The sequence below is a fragment of the Sus scrofa genome, chromosome 15 (genome assembly GCF_054392235.1).
Source record: "Sus scrofa isolate SSC_HxYL_T2T_F1_AM1 chromosome 15, Sscrofa_HxYL_maternal_Yorkshire_Landrace_v2.0, whole genome shotgun sequence".
Classification (NCBI taxonomy): Eukaryota; Metazoa; Chordata; class Mammalia; order Artiodactyla; family Suidae; genus Sus; species Sus scrofa.
This window is the reverse complement of record NC_139397.1, coordinates 81,210,017-81,222,550: the sequence shown is the minus strand read 5'-3', so window position 1 is coordinate 81,222,550 and position 12,534 is coordinate 81,210,017. Positions and strand designations below refer to the sequence as shown.

The window sequence follows — 12,534 nt, the reverse complement described above, 5'->3', positions numbered from 1 at the left end:
TTTGTGTAATCTCTTTTTTGTTTGTTTGTTCGTTTGTTTTATTACTCAATGAATTTTATTTCATTTTATAGTTGTGCAGTGGTCATCACAACCAAATTTTATAGCATTTCCATCCCAAACCTTCAGTGTGTAACCTCTTTAAGAATTGGGAATCCAGGAGTTCCCGTCATGGCTCAGTGGTTAACGAATCTAAGAACCATGAAATTTTGGGTTCGATCCCTAGCCTCGCTCAATGGGTTAAGGATCCGGTGTTGCCGTGAGCTGTGGTGTAGGTTGCAGATGTGGCTCGGATCCCGAGTTGCTGTGGCTCTGGTGTAGTCCAGAAGCTGCAGCTCTGGGAACCTCCAAAGGCCATAGGTACAGCCCAAGAAAATACAAAAAAAAAAAAAAAAAATTGGGAATCCATGGAAAAATCTTGCTCTTTTCTTCACATGAATGGACTCTTACTATCATGCTAACCCTTATGCTCTAGTCTCTCATTTATCTAAAACCTCTGATTATACAGAATTCACTTAATCCCAAGCCATTTGTAAGGTGTATGTATATATATATATATATATATATATATATATATATATATATATATATATAGAGAGAGAGAGAGAGAGAGAGAGAGAGAGAGAGAATAGACCTAAGCTCTTTGATGGCTGCTGAACTCACTGGCTGAGTTTTAGTTATACGTACCGCACCAGGCCAAGGATCAAAGCTGAAATGCCACAGAGATAGGCCAGATCCTTAATCCATTATACCACAGAGGGCACGCCAGTATTTCATTATTAATGAAGGATATGAGAACAGCCTTCATTAGGACTAGGATTCGACATGAAGGTATATGCCTATTATATAAAGAGGAAATGGAGTAGGGCTTTGGAGAATTCATGATGAAGAAGGACACTTGGGGTTGAACATGAAGTTCAGCTATGATAATGTTATCTAGGGCATTTCCCCAGCACCAGGTTTATACATAGAAGCAGCAAAGCATTCAATTTAATACTAAGAAGTGGTTGAGGAGAGGAAGAAGCAGCATTCTCACTTGGTCAGGGAGATAATTTCATCCAAGTGGTTCTCAAATTGTGGCCCCCAGCCCAGCAGCATCAACATCACCTGAACATTTGGTAAAAATGCAAATTCTCAGGTCCCACTTGACCTACTGATGAGACACATGGATCCCAACTGTCTGTGTTTTAGCAACCCCTCCAGGTGATTCTGGTGCCCACAAAAGTTTGACAATCACTACTTATCCCATCTTAAAAAAAAAAAAAATGAGAGCAGCTTAGTGTAAAGCCAGACCTCTCACTTGTTTGTAGAGAGAGAATCAACCTTTTCTAATGAAAACACAAGGTCCTGACATATTACCCCATCCTGAAAGCACATTATTAATCCCACTTATATTCAAGATAATTGATGTTTATTATCAGCATCAATGATGGATTGTATTCATTCATCTTGAAACTTTTTTTCTCCTCAGGAGGGAGATTGGAAAGTTAAAAATTGCGAAGAAACACTTTTTTACGTTTGTAAGAAAGCAGGCCATGTCCTTTCTGACACTGAATCAGGCTGTCAAGAGGTAAGAGCTGTGACCATCACAGGGATTCAAAACTATAACGATTTATCCACCATCGATTTAAAGTGAATCTGTCTCTCTCCTTCTTGCCTTCACTGCCTCCTCCCTCTCTTTCCCCTCCCTCCCTTCCTTCCTTCTTTCCTTCCCTTCTCCTTTTGTTCTGAGCATGGGCTACTTTTAACAAACAGATAATTATTAGCAAGAGACACAGGAGGATTTGCAGCTCTGAGAAGGATTTTTGTCTTACCATCCACTTCCACCCAAGACTAGTTTTCTTTTGAGATAAAAAAATGTAAATGATCCTGTTATACCATCTGTACAAACAATGCCTGTCATGGGTTGCCCTGCCTCACATATGGTTTTCATTATCTTCCAGTGAAGATTGTCAGAGCGAAAGCAAACGCATCCCTTTGAGTAAGAGTGACCTTCTGCACCTGCACCCAGTCTTGCTTTCTTTTTCACCTTTCGTTGTTGTTGTTTTGGCCGCAGAAGTTTCCAGGCCAGGGATCGAACCTGAGCTACAACAGTGATGACACCAGGTCCTTAACCTGCTGAGCCACCAGGGAACTCCCCCCTTCCCTTTTCTTATACTTGAATTTTTAAAAATTTTTTTGTCTTGTTGCCTTTTCTAGGGCCACACCCGCGGCATATGGAGGTTCCCAGGCTAGGGGTCTAATCGGAGCCGTAGCTGCCGGCCTACACCAGAGCCACAGCAACGCAGGATCCAAGCTGAGTCTGCGACCTACACCACAGCTCATGGCAACGTCAGATCCTTAATCCACTGAGCAAGGCCAGGGATCAGACTTGCGCCTCATGGTTCCTAGTCGAATTCGTTAACCACTGAGCCATGACGGGAAATCCTACTTGAATATTTGAATAAAATATGATGATGATGAGAAGTGCATGTTTGCAATATATTTACTATTTGGTAAAAGGATAATAAAAATACTTTAGTGGGGAGTTCCTGTCGTGGCGCAGTGGTTAACGAATCCGACTAGGAACCATGAGGTTGAGGGTTCAGTCCCTGCCCTTGCTCAGTGGGTTGAGGATCCGGCGTTGCCGTGAGCTGTGGTGTAGGTTGCAGACGCGGCTCGGATCCCTCGTTGCTGTGGCTCTGGCGTAGGCCAGTGGCTACAGCTCCGATTGGACCCCTAGCCTGGGAATCTCCATATGCCACGGGAGCAACCCAAAGAAATACCAAAAAGACAAAAACAAAAAACAAAAAACAAAACAAAAAAATACTTTAGTATTTTAAATAACTTTTTGGTACTTAAAGTACTGTTTTCAGTACTTGAAATAATAAAAAATACTTAATACTTTGTTTAAATTTTAGAGGTAGAAAATACTCTTTTAAACTTCTTAAAATACATTCAATATTCTGCAGTAAGTTACAAAAAATTTACCTGTCAATGTCCTTAGCACATGTGTTTCCTCTCTCTCTCACACACCCCCTACAGTTTTTGGATTTAACTATTAGAGATTTTTATGCTGTATGAGTCTCAAAGTTTTCACAAACCTGGTTTTTATGCAATTCTCTTTTAATTATTTTCTCTTCTAATCCAGTTACTTATGTTCCAATTAAATGATGACCCATTTCTCCAGAAACTGCATTTGATTCACTAATCAATGTGTAAGCATATTAACCACTCTTCATACTTTAGCTAAACAATACATGTGCCATGGCTGACATGTGATCAAACATTTGATCTAATGAGTATAGTTCTTGAATTAATTATAGCTGATCTCTGATGATCTAATTTCTATCTTATCAGAAATATTGGGGGGAAAAAAATCTGCCCTATGTGGCTTTCAGGTCAACTCAATATATTTTATTTGTGTTGACAGGGTAATTAACTTCTTACACAGAAGAAACGACTGATGTTCTACTCAGATTTTTGTACACTGCTTTCCTTTTTCTGAACAGCCTTACCAATATTTAAGGATTCTTAGTTCAGAGCCAGTTCTCTAACTTCATGTCAGAATGCCATTAATTCCTTCATGCAGCTATATGAATATGGTTTTGAAAGTTTTCTTTCTTTTAGCCAGTTACTTCAGTGCAATTCTCTAAACAGTCTGCAATGCAAAATCAACGTATAAAATAAACCTTAATAATTTTGAAGCAAAGATTTTTAAAAATCTTACTTCTGAGTCTGTTTTTGGGGTACCAAATAATACGAGTAATTGTTTTAGTATTGTCACCATGATCATTACATTTAAAATGAAATGGCACCTCGGGTACAAAGGATATTCACAAATACAATCAATTATTCTTCCCACTTTCATTGTGTGGACAAAGGCTTGTAGTAAAGAGTCTTTGTTTTTCTGGTTATTACTATGCCACATCCCCTCCCCTCCTTTTCTTGAGACTGTTTAGTTCTCAGATTTTTTTTTTTGTTTTGCCAAGCAGCCTGTGATCTAAAAACCACTAATGAAGAAGGGATACTTTGTCAGAAAGGTCAAATTATCAGCCTTTCTGCTCCTGTCCTTCCAAATACAAAAGCCGTCTAACCTCCCTGCTCCATCTGGAGTGACCCACAGAGGGGCTCTGGCTGACACTGTCAATTACTCACACAGATAAGGCGGGCAGAGAAGTTAAGGGGGTGGGTTCAGAGCACATCCTGGGGGGCTGAATGTGGTGTTCCTGTGATCCACACCTCATTTAATAATGTTTTGAACAGAAATAGCTTATTTCTAAAATCAGTTTGTTTTTTTTTTTTCTCTGATTTACTGCAAGACCTTTTCTGAGTAGCATAGCAGAAATCATTTTATATCTGATCAAAATCTGGCAAGTAGGGGCGTGACACAAAATGAAGCATATTTTAAAACTGGCAAATACATAAAAATAGATTGATAGAAGTGATATGTTTTTATAATATTGGAAGAAAAAGAACTAAAATAATTCAGTTGAAGTATAGAGGACTAATGAATCTACGTCTCCTATAAAGTATGATTTTAAAGAATAGAGCAACCTTCTTTACTTCCAGATCTGAGCCATACAGCTGCACATTTGTCATTTCTGTCTAGGTGCCAAAACTTGCTCACTTTCTCTCTAAAAGTCCAGCCAATTGATTTAGGAATAATCTTTCCCAAAAAAACATTTTAGCCAATCTCTGCTTGGAAGCTTGCTGACCCAGTCAAGACCATGCTGGATTGCACCAGTAGTGCATTCCAGACTAATTCGTACAGTAATTTCTGACTTTATCCACGCCCCTAATCTCAGTGAATCTCAGTGAGATGATATGAAGAAATGGGAAAGAAAGTTGAAAAAAAATACAGTACACTGTTATCTAGAATGTCTCCTTTGCTCATATTGAGTTCCTGGCTCTATTCCAGGGTCTCTGCCCACACTGTCTCCCTTTGAGTCTCAGAACAGCTCCATGGATACTTTTATTATCTCCATTTGCCGAGGTGAAAACTAAGACATGGAAAGATTACATAAGGTCACATGATGGTGGAGCCAGGATTCAAGCCCATGCATTCTGTCCTCAAAGCCAACACTTTCGGAGTTCCCATTGCGGCTCAGCAGTAATGAACCGGACTAGTATCCATGAGGATTTGGGTTCAATACCTGGTCTCACTCAGTGGGTTAAGGATCCAGCACTGCGGTGAGCTGTGTTTAGGTGGCAGACGCGGCTGGATCTGGCATGCTTGTGGCGTAAGCCAGCAGCTGCAGCTCCACTTGGACCCTTAGCCTGGGAACTTCCATATGCCCCAGGTATGGCCATAAAAAGAAAACAACAAAACAACAAAAAACCCAAAACTTTTGATTTCTACCATCCCATAGGAACCATTTACATGAAATCCTATAAGTCTGAACAGAGAGAGAAAGGTGGGGTGGAGAGCTTGAGTGTGCGTCCTTTAATTTTCATTTGTTTGAGGTCTTGAGTTTTAAGATTTTAAGTTCGTTAAAACTTATAGGTTTTAAGAATTAATTAAATAAATGTAGAGGTGGCTGTAGCTAATGGCATCACCAGATAGAATAATCTATTATAAATCTATCAAGATAAAGATTCAAGTTTTGAGTGTCAAGTGAGTCAAGAAGAAAGAGGTAAATGAGAATATTCCAAAAATATATTTTTTTTTCTATTTAACTAAATCATATTATGTCCTTAATTTTCTTTTTCTTTGCTGAAGGGATGGGAGAGACATGGCAGATTCTGCTACAAAATTGACACCGTCCTTCGAAGCTTTGACCACGCCTCCAGTGGCTACTACTGTCCTCCAGCACTTGTAACCATTACAAATAGGTAAAACCGAAATTTTCTATCAGACACATACTGTACTTTTTTGACATGAGGGCTCTCAGAATGATAAGATCTAGCCATAAGCAGTAACTTGTCAAAATATGAAGGGTACTATATATTAGTGTATTAAATTATTTAAATTATTGATTGAGATGAATTTAAATCATACAATGTTATTCTTAAATTGAATTTTCAGTAACAAATAGTAAAATTTAAGATGACTTTTACTTGCCATGAAGATTTATTAATAGCTTTGCTGATATATTCAGTTGTATTTATATTTTATCTAAGTGCTTATAATAGAAAAATTAAATATGAAGTACTTTTTGAATGTAATGACTGTAAGTCATGTGGGGTTTTTTTAGAACAAAAGTAAAACTAAGCCGCGGAGGATTTTCAAATGCTTCCCCATTGCTTCTCAGGTCTGTGTTTAGATTTAGATTTCTCTGTGCCCAGGCGTCTTTATACGGAGAAACTGTGCCTTTTTTTACACTCCATACACTTTGCAGCGTATGTAGCAGGGGATTAAAGTACCCACATCAGAAGAGACCTCAGTGTCACTATCAATGCCAGGAGGACAGTGAGGGCTGGGAGACTGACTCCTCCAAGCTAAAGACAAAACAAGGTAGAACTCTTTAGTGGTTTCACAGGAAACTATATCCACCAAGCTAGTCACTTGCTTTTTTAAAAAATATTCATTGAAGACTAGGAAACAGGACAATTGGTACCATTGTCCTCTTACCTCCAAACTTCTTTCCCAGTCTTTCCTCCAAACAATGCGCAGGAATGTGCATGCATGCGCACGCACACACATGCACACATAGACAGCATTTGTTAAAATGAGTTGCCTAGTGAAACATTTTATTCTCAGGAGACTCTTTACTTGGGGGTATAGCACCAGCTCTGATGTATCTCAGTGTTGTTTTCGGTCCTACTTTTCTCCTTCCCAGAGTAAATACCAGGGAGAAGGAAGCCTTTAGCCTCAACCTATTCACTCACCCAAAGGGATTCCAGAGCCCCTTGGGCTGGAAGTCCTCCAGTTAATGAATCAACATTGGAATTTATTCAGGAACCTGACCAATGAAGTTATGCTCTTTTGTTAATTATAATTAATTATGTTTTTCACTGAAGAAAACGGGTCTAATTATGTTACCTGCTTTTACGTCTTATTCTTTCCTTTCTTTTTTTGTGTAATATTCGTCAAGTGCCTATCGCATCCCTGGCACTGTGTTAATTACTTTTCATATGTTATCTGACTATGCAAAAAACAACAGTCAAGAGTTTATTTGAAAATTATTTACTGAACATCTATATTGTGAGAGGCATTATATGAAACACTGGCACGCTGTACAAAAGACATAAAAGGCATAGTGTAATTGTCCCAATGCCACTTGCAGGCCAGCCACCAAAGAGATAGAACATAGACATATGAAACCAGTGAAGAAAGTGGAATAACACAATAAATGGATAAACTCAAAGTGACATTCCAGATAATTCGTAGTGCAAAGTGACCCCAAGTAAGGCAGAAGTTTGTTACAGTTCAAACATTTCGTTTTCTAAGAATCATTTGGGGACCTCATTCAAATGATAGAAAGTGTCTGGGAAAAAACAAAAAACAAAACAAAAAAAACCCTCCTCTATTTCATTTCCCCCAAAACTGAATACAATAGTATGCTGTGAATACTATACATTTTTTTCTTTGCTGAGCTGTATTCAGTAGCCAAAGCTAATTAGTGGCCCAGCTCTAAAGCAATCTATAGGTAAATTGGTTTTCATGCCCTCCTCGGTCCCCTGGGTGACCTTGCTCTGGCATGCTACTCAGTCACAATCCAAGCTCAGAGGGACTACACACTAGTCCCAGTGAGTCCACTCTCTCAGGCAGTTTACATGCATGTACACTGCTTCGCAAACATGTCTACATCCAAAGCAATGATTCCAACACAAGATACGCAAGTTGAGGCAAGGAAGGGCTCTATGCTCTTGATTTTTATTCATTCAGATCCTATCAGGTAAGAAACAAAGATCCACACCACACTGTCCTTGGAGTGACAGTACACATTGGAATATTTTTCAACAACATCTTTTGTCTGAGAAGGTTGGGAGTAGATGGAAAGTCTCCTCAGATCCAGGAATATCCACTAGCAGCCTTGGTAATCATTTTCTTCCATTACTGATTTCCTGTTTGAGTTAAGACACTCCTGTCACTCACCGGTACCCAAGCTTGTAGTCACTAATTGATTTTCCACTCTTCTGCACAATGGAGCGACAGATTTGATGGGCACAATTAGAACCACCTGCTACAAATTACGTATTTCTTTTGTTATCAGGCAACTCCTCCTGGCCTAGGACTTTTAACACTTTGTGGAGTAGAGAGGGGAAGAAAAATAAACCCTTATTACTGAATAACAGAATTTTATTTGCTTGGTGTTACAAAACGTTTTCAGGCCTGGCCATTTTGCTTTCAGACAGAGCACAAATGTAAAACTTGGGTTCCAAAGTTACCATGGATAACTAAATGCATATACATCTAAAGCTTGAATCAGTCATCCACAGAATATTTGTACAAAATAATCCAAATGACACTCGATTTTGAGAATTTTGCCAAAAGTAAGAACTGCTGCCATATCTTATGTTCTCCTAAGTTTAAAAGTGCATTATTTTCAAACATTTTTACAGCCCTGCCATATCCCTCACTTTTACAGTTTGTTTTTAGTAGTAGTAAAGTATCCATAACATAAAATTTATCATTTTAACTATTTTAAGTGTACAGTGTAGGGCCATTAAGTACATTCATATTACTATGCAACCGGCACCATCATCCAGCTCCAGAACTTTTTTCATCTTACCAACCTGAAATTCTATATCCATTAAACACTAACTCCTCATCCCCCTGCCCCCAGCCTTTGACGTCCACAGTCCTACTTTCTGTCTCTATGAAATTGATTACTCTAAGGACCCCATAACTGGAATCATATAGTAGCTGTCCTATTTTGCCTGGTTTATTACACTTAGCGTAATGTGCTCCAGGTTAATCCATGTTGTAGCATGTGTCAGAATTCCCTTCCTTTTTAGGGCAGGGAATAATATTCCATTGTACATTCCACAGTAGTATATTTTCTTTATCCATTCATTCATCAATAGACACAGATGTTTCTACCTTTTGACTATTGTGAATAATGCTGCTATGAATATGAATGTCCAAATATCTTTCAAGTCCCTACTTTCCATTATTTTGTGGTCATATATCTGGAAGTGGAATTTATAGATTATATAATTCTATTTCTAATTTTTTGAGGAACACCCCTACTGTTTTCCATAGGAACTACAAAGTTTTACATTCTCACCAGCAGTGCACTAGGGTTCCAATTATTCCACTTCCTGGCCAGCACTTGTTATTTTCTGTTTTTACCTAATAGTCATCCTAATGGATGTGAAGTGGTATCTCATTGTGGTTTTGATTTGCATTTTCCTAATGACTGGTGATGCTGAGCATTTCATGTGCTTATTGGCAACTGAATATCTTCTTTGGAGAAACGTCTATTCAAGGCTTTCACCCATATTTGAATTGGAGTGTTTGTTCTTTGTCATTAAGATATAGGAGTTCTTTCTATATTCTGGATATTATTCACTTATCAGATACATAATTTGCAAATACTTTCTCCTATTCTGTGGGTTGCCTTTTCACTCTGTTGATAGTGTCCTTTGATGCACAAAAGTTTTTAATTTTGATTAAACGCAATTTATCCTTTCTTATTTTGTTGCCTGAGCTTGTGGTGTCTTATCAAAGAAAACATTGCCATATTCAATGTCATGAAAATTTTTTCCTTGTTTTCTTCTAAGAGTTTTATAGTTTTAGTTTATATGTTTGGTCTTTGATCCACTTTGGGTTAATTTTTGTAAAATGTGTAGGGTAAGAGTCCAAGTGCATTCTTTTGTAGGTGTTGTCAGTCTTCCTAACATTATTATTGAAAAGACTGGCCTTTCCTCATTGAATGGTCTTGGCACCTTTGTGGAATATCATTTGACCATACATGCAAGGGTTTATTTCTTGGTTCTCTATTCTATCCCATTGGTCTATATGTTCATCTTTATGCCACAACGTTTCGATTACTGTACTTTTTTAGTAAGTTTTGAAATCAAGAAGTGTGAGACCTCCAACTTTGTTCTTCTTCATGTTTGTTTTGCTGTTCAGGATCTCTTGAAATTCCATATGAATTTTCTATTTCCATAAAAAATATCATTGGTATTTTGACAAGTATTCCATTCATTTTGTAGATCACTTTCAGTATTATGGACATTTTAACAATAACTCTTCCAGTCCATGAATATAGGAGTTTTTTCCACTTATTTGTATCTTTCATTTCTTTCAGCAATGCTTTGTGGTTTTCAATGTACAAGTCTTTTACTTCCTTGGTCAAGTTCCTTACCAAGTATTTCACTCTTTTTGATGCTGTCATTAGTGGAATTATTTTCCTTTTCAGATTGTTCATCATTAGTATTTAGAAGTGCAATGGAGTTTTGTGTGTTAACTTTGTACCCTGCAATTTGCTGAATTTATTAATTCTAACAGGTGTATTTGGGTTTTTTGGTAGGATACAGTTAACTTTCTTTTTCAAAACACATTTTGGTCACCCTTCTTAAAATTACACAATGGAAGCAGTCTCATTGGTGTAAATTCAAGCAAGCCAGAAGAATATCAACTAAAAAGTGAAAGTGCCCCCTTACCTCCACTCCTTCTGCCTCGCAATTAATCCCACTCCCTTTCCCAAAGGTAACTATCACTAACAGTTTAGAATTTGCTCTTCCAGGTTTATTTCCTGTGTATGTATTAGGTGTATTTTCTAATTCTATATTTTTCTTCTAGTCTTTTGAAAGAAACACTATCCAAAAACTTAACATTTCTAGTTCTTGAGGAATGCCACCAAAAATTTCAAATAGTGACCATGATGCATGCCTCCATTTGAAAACCACTGATATTCTATTGCCATTCTTTTTTAAAAGAAGGAAATTTAAAAATAAATAAATAAATAAAAGAAAGCAGTTTATCATTTTTGTATTAATTCAGCAATAAAGTTAGTTATTTGAAAATGGTATCAAAAATGTTAATAATTGTTTTATTGGGAGAAATACAGTTGCAACTACCCAGTTCAAAGCTGAGTCCCCCCAACTAGATTATCATATATGTGTGTAATTTTTTTTAAATTGAAATGTCCTTCTACTGAAGCTATTTCCAACACATATTGTTTCTTCAATCTCTTGTTTGAGGTACTACAATCATAATCATTAAGTTTTGCCTTCTGCTAAGTGCTGTGTTATTCGCAGAAGAGAAAGAAACATCTTTTTTTCAGCTACATATGTCACTGGCTATGAAGAAATAAAATGTTAAATTAGAGATTTAAGTATAAAATACCTTTTTTTGAAGCGTGCTTTTTTGTTTTTTTTTGTTTGTTTGTTTGTTTGTTTTTGTCTTTTTGCTATTTCTTTGGGCCGCTCCCGCAGCATATGGAGGTTGAATCGGAGCTGTAGCCACCGGCCTACGCCAGAGCCACAGCAACGCGGGATCCGAGCTGCGTCTGCAACCTACACCACAGCTCACGGCAACACCGGATCGTTAACCCACTGAGCAAGGGCAGGGACCGAACCCGCAACCTCATGGTTCCTAGTCGGATTCATTAACCACTGCGCCACGACGGGAACTCCCCTTGTATTGTTTTGAACAATGGTAAATTGTTATAAAATAGCAAATCAGAAAGGACTAAATATATCTGAAACCAACAGGGCACAAAAGCAAAGTGTTGTCATGAATAATGATACCAGAGGCCAAGCTCTCAGACAACATTATCTCTCTCCATTATCTGATAAATGCCACAGTAGAAGGTAATGGAAGAACCAGCCTGGGTTTAGAACCAGCACAATAAATAGTGGTCCAAACCATAGCCTGTATGGCACACTGTCTTGTTGGCCCCCTAGCATTGCTGTTTCAGGCACCAGCTGGGCATGATAAGGATGCTACTCAGCTTCAGAGGAGAGAAGGAAAGACAGATCCAATCTTATGAGAGCATGAACCAGTGGAAGTATAGGAAGACCACAGCACCTAGACCTAAACAGTATTTACTTTTATATACTTTCTTTTTGAAGCATGCTTACATAGGGTTCTGCCACTATAATATGATTGAAAAGAACTTTTCCAATCTCAACTGTATGCTATTTAGATTATCAACAGAGTATCTGCAGAAAATATTTACTAAAGCATACACTCTACAAATATGAGTATCATAGATGCCTAATATCACGAACTATTGCTAGGAATGTTCATAAGGCAGTTTAAAAGCTTGCTTCTTTGGGTTCTTTCTCCCCTATTTTCTCCCCTATTTCCTTTGGGGATCCTCTATTCTTGAGTGACCCCATTTCTTTTGCTTTCCTTAGCAAGTTACAGATGAGTGGTAATGAAAAAAAAAATGCAAAATTTGATTAAAAAGTCTACTTTGCTTTCTCCTTAGGTTTTCTAGATAATTTCATCAGGCCTTTCCTTTCCCAATGACTCAGCAGTTCTGGTCAAAAGTTATCACTGTTTGAAAGGTGTTTCTTCAAAGCAATATATGTATTAAAAATAAATTTTTCAAAATGATTTCCACCTTAGCTTAAAATTTAAATGCTAGTTAAATTTTAATACATGTTTCTAGTAGGTATTCATGTGGAAGTATGTATACAAATTGTTTAGAATCT

General features: G+C 37.7%; 1 protein-coding gene and 1 long non-coding RNA gene across 5 annotated transcripts in view; one reads left to right on the top strand and one right to left on the bottom strand.

Annotated features, from left to right (window-relative positions):
• Positions 1–12,534, bottom strand: part of LOC146395943 (uncharacterized) — a 180,578-nt gene that overhangs the window by 55,700 nt on the left and 112,344 nt on the right. The window lies entirely within an intron of this gene.
• PLA2R1 (phospholipase A2 receptor 1) overlaps positions 1–12,534 on the top strand; it is a 118,712-nt gene that overhangs the window by 45,934 nt on the left and 60,244 nt on the right. For all 4 annotated transcript variants that reach the window (XR_014830500.1, XM_085001215.1, XM_085001214.1 and 1 more), the window contains exons 9-10: positions 1,469–1,567; positions 5,699–5,811. Coding sequence is in view for 3 of the 4 variants with exons in the window: in XM_085001215.1 (XP_084857341.1) it covers positions 1,469–1,567; positions 5,699–5,811 (212 nt within the window). In the remaining variant the exon portion in view is untranslated. The remainder of the gene's footprint in view (positions 1–1,468; positions 1,568–5,698; positions 5,812–12,534) is intronic.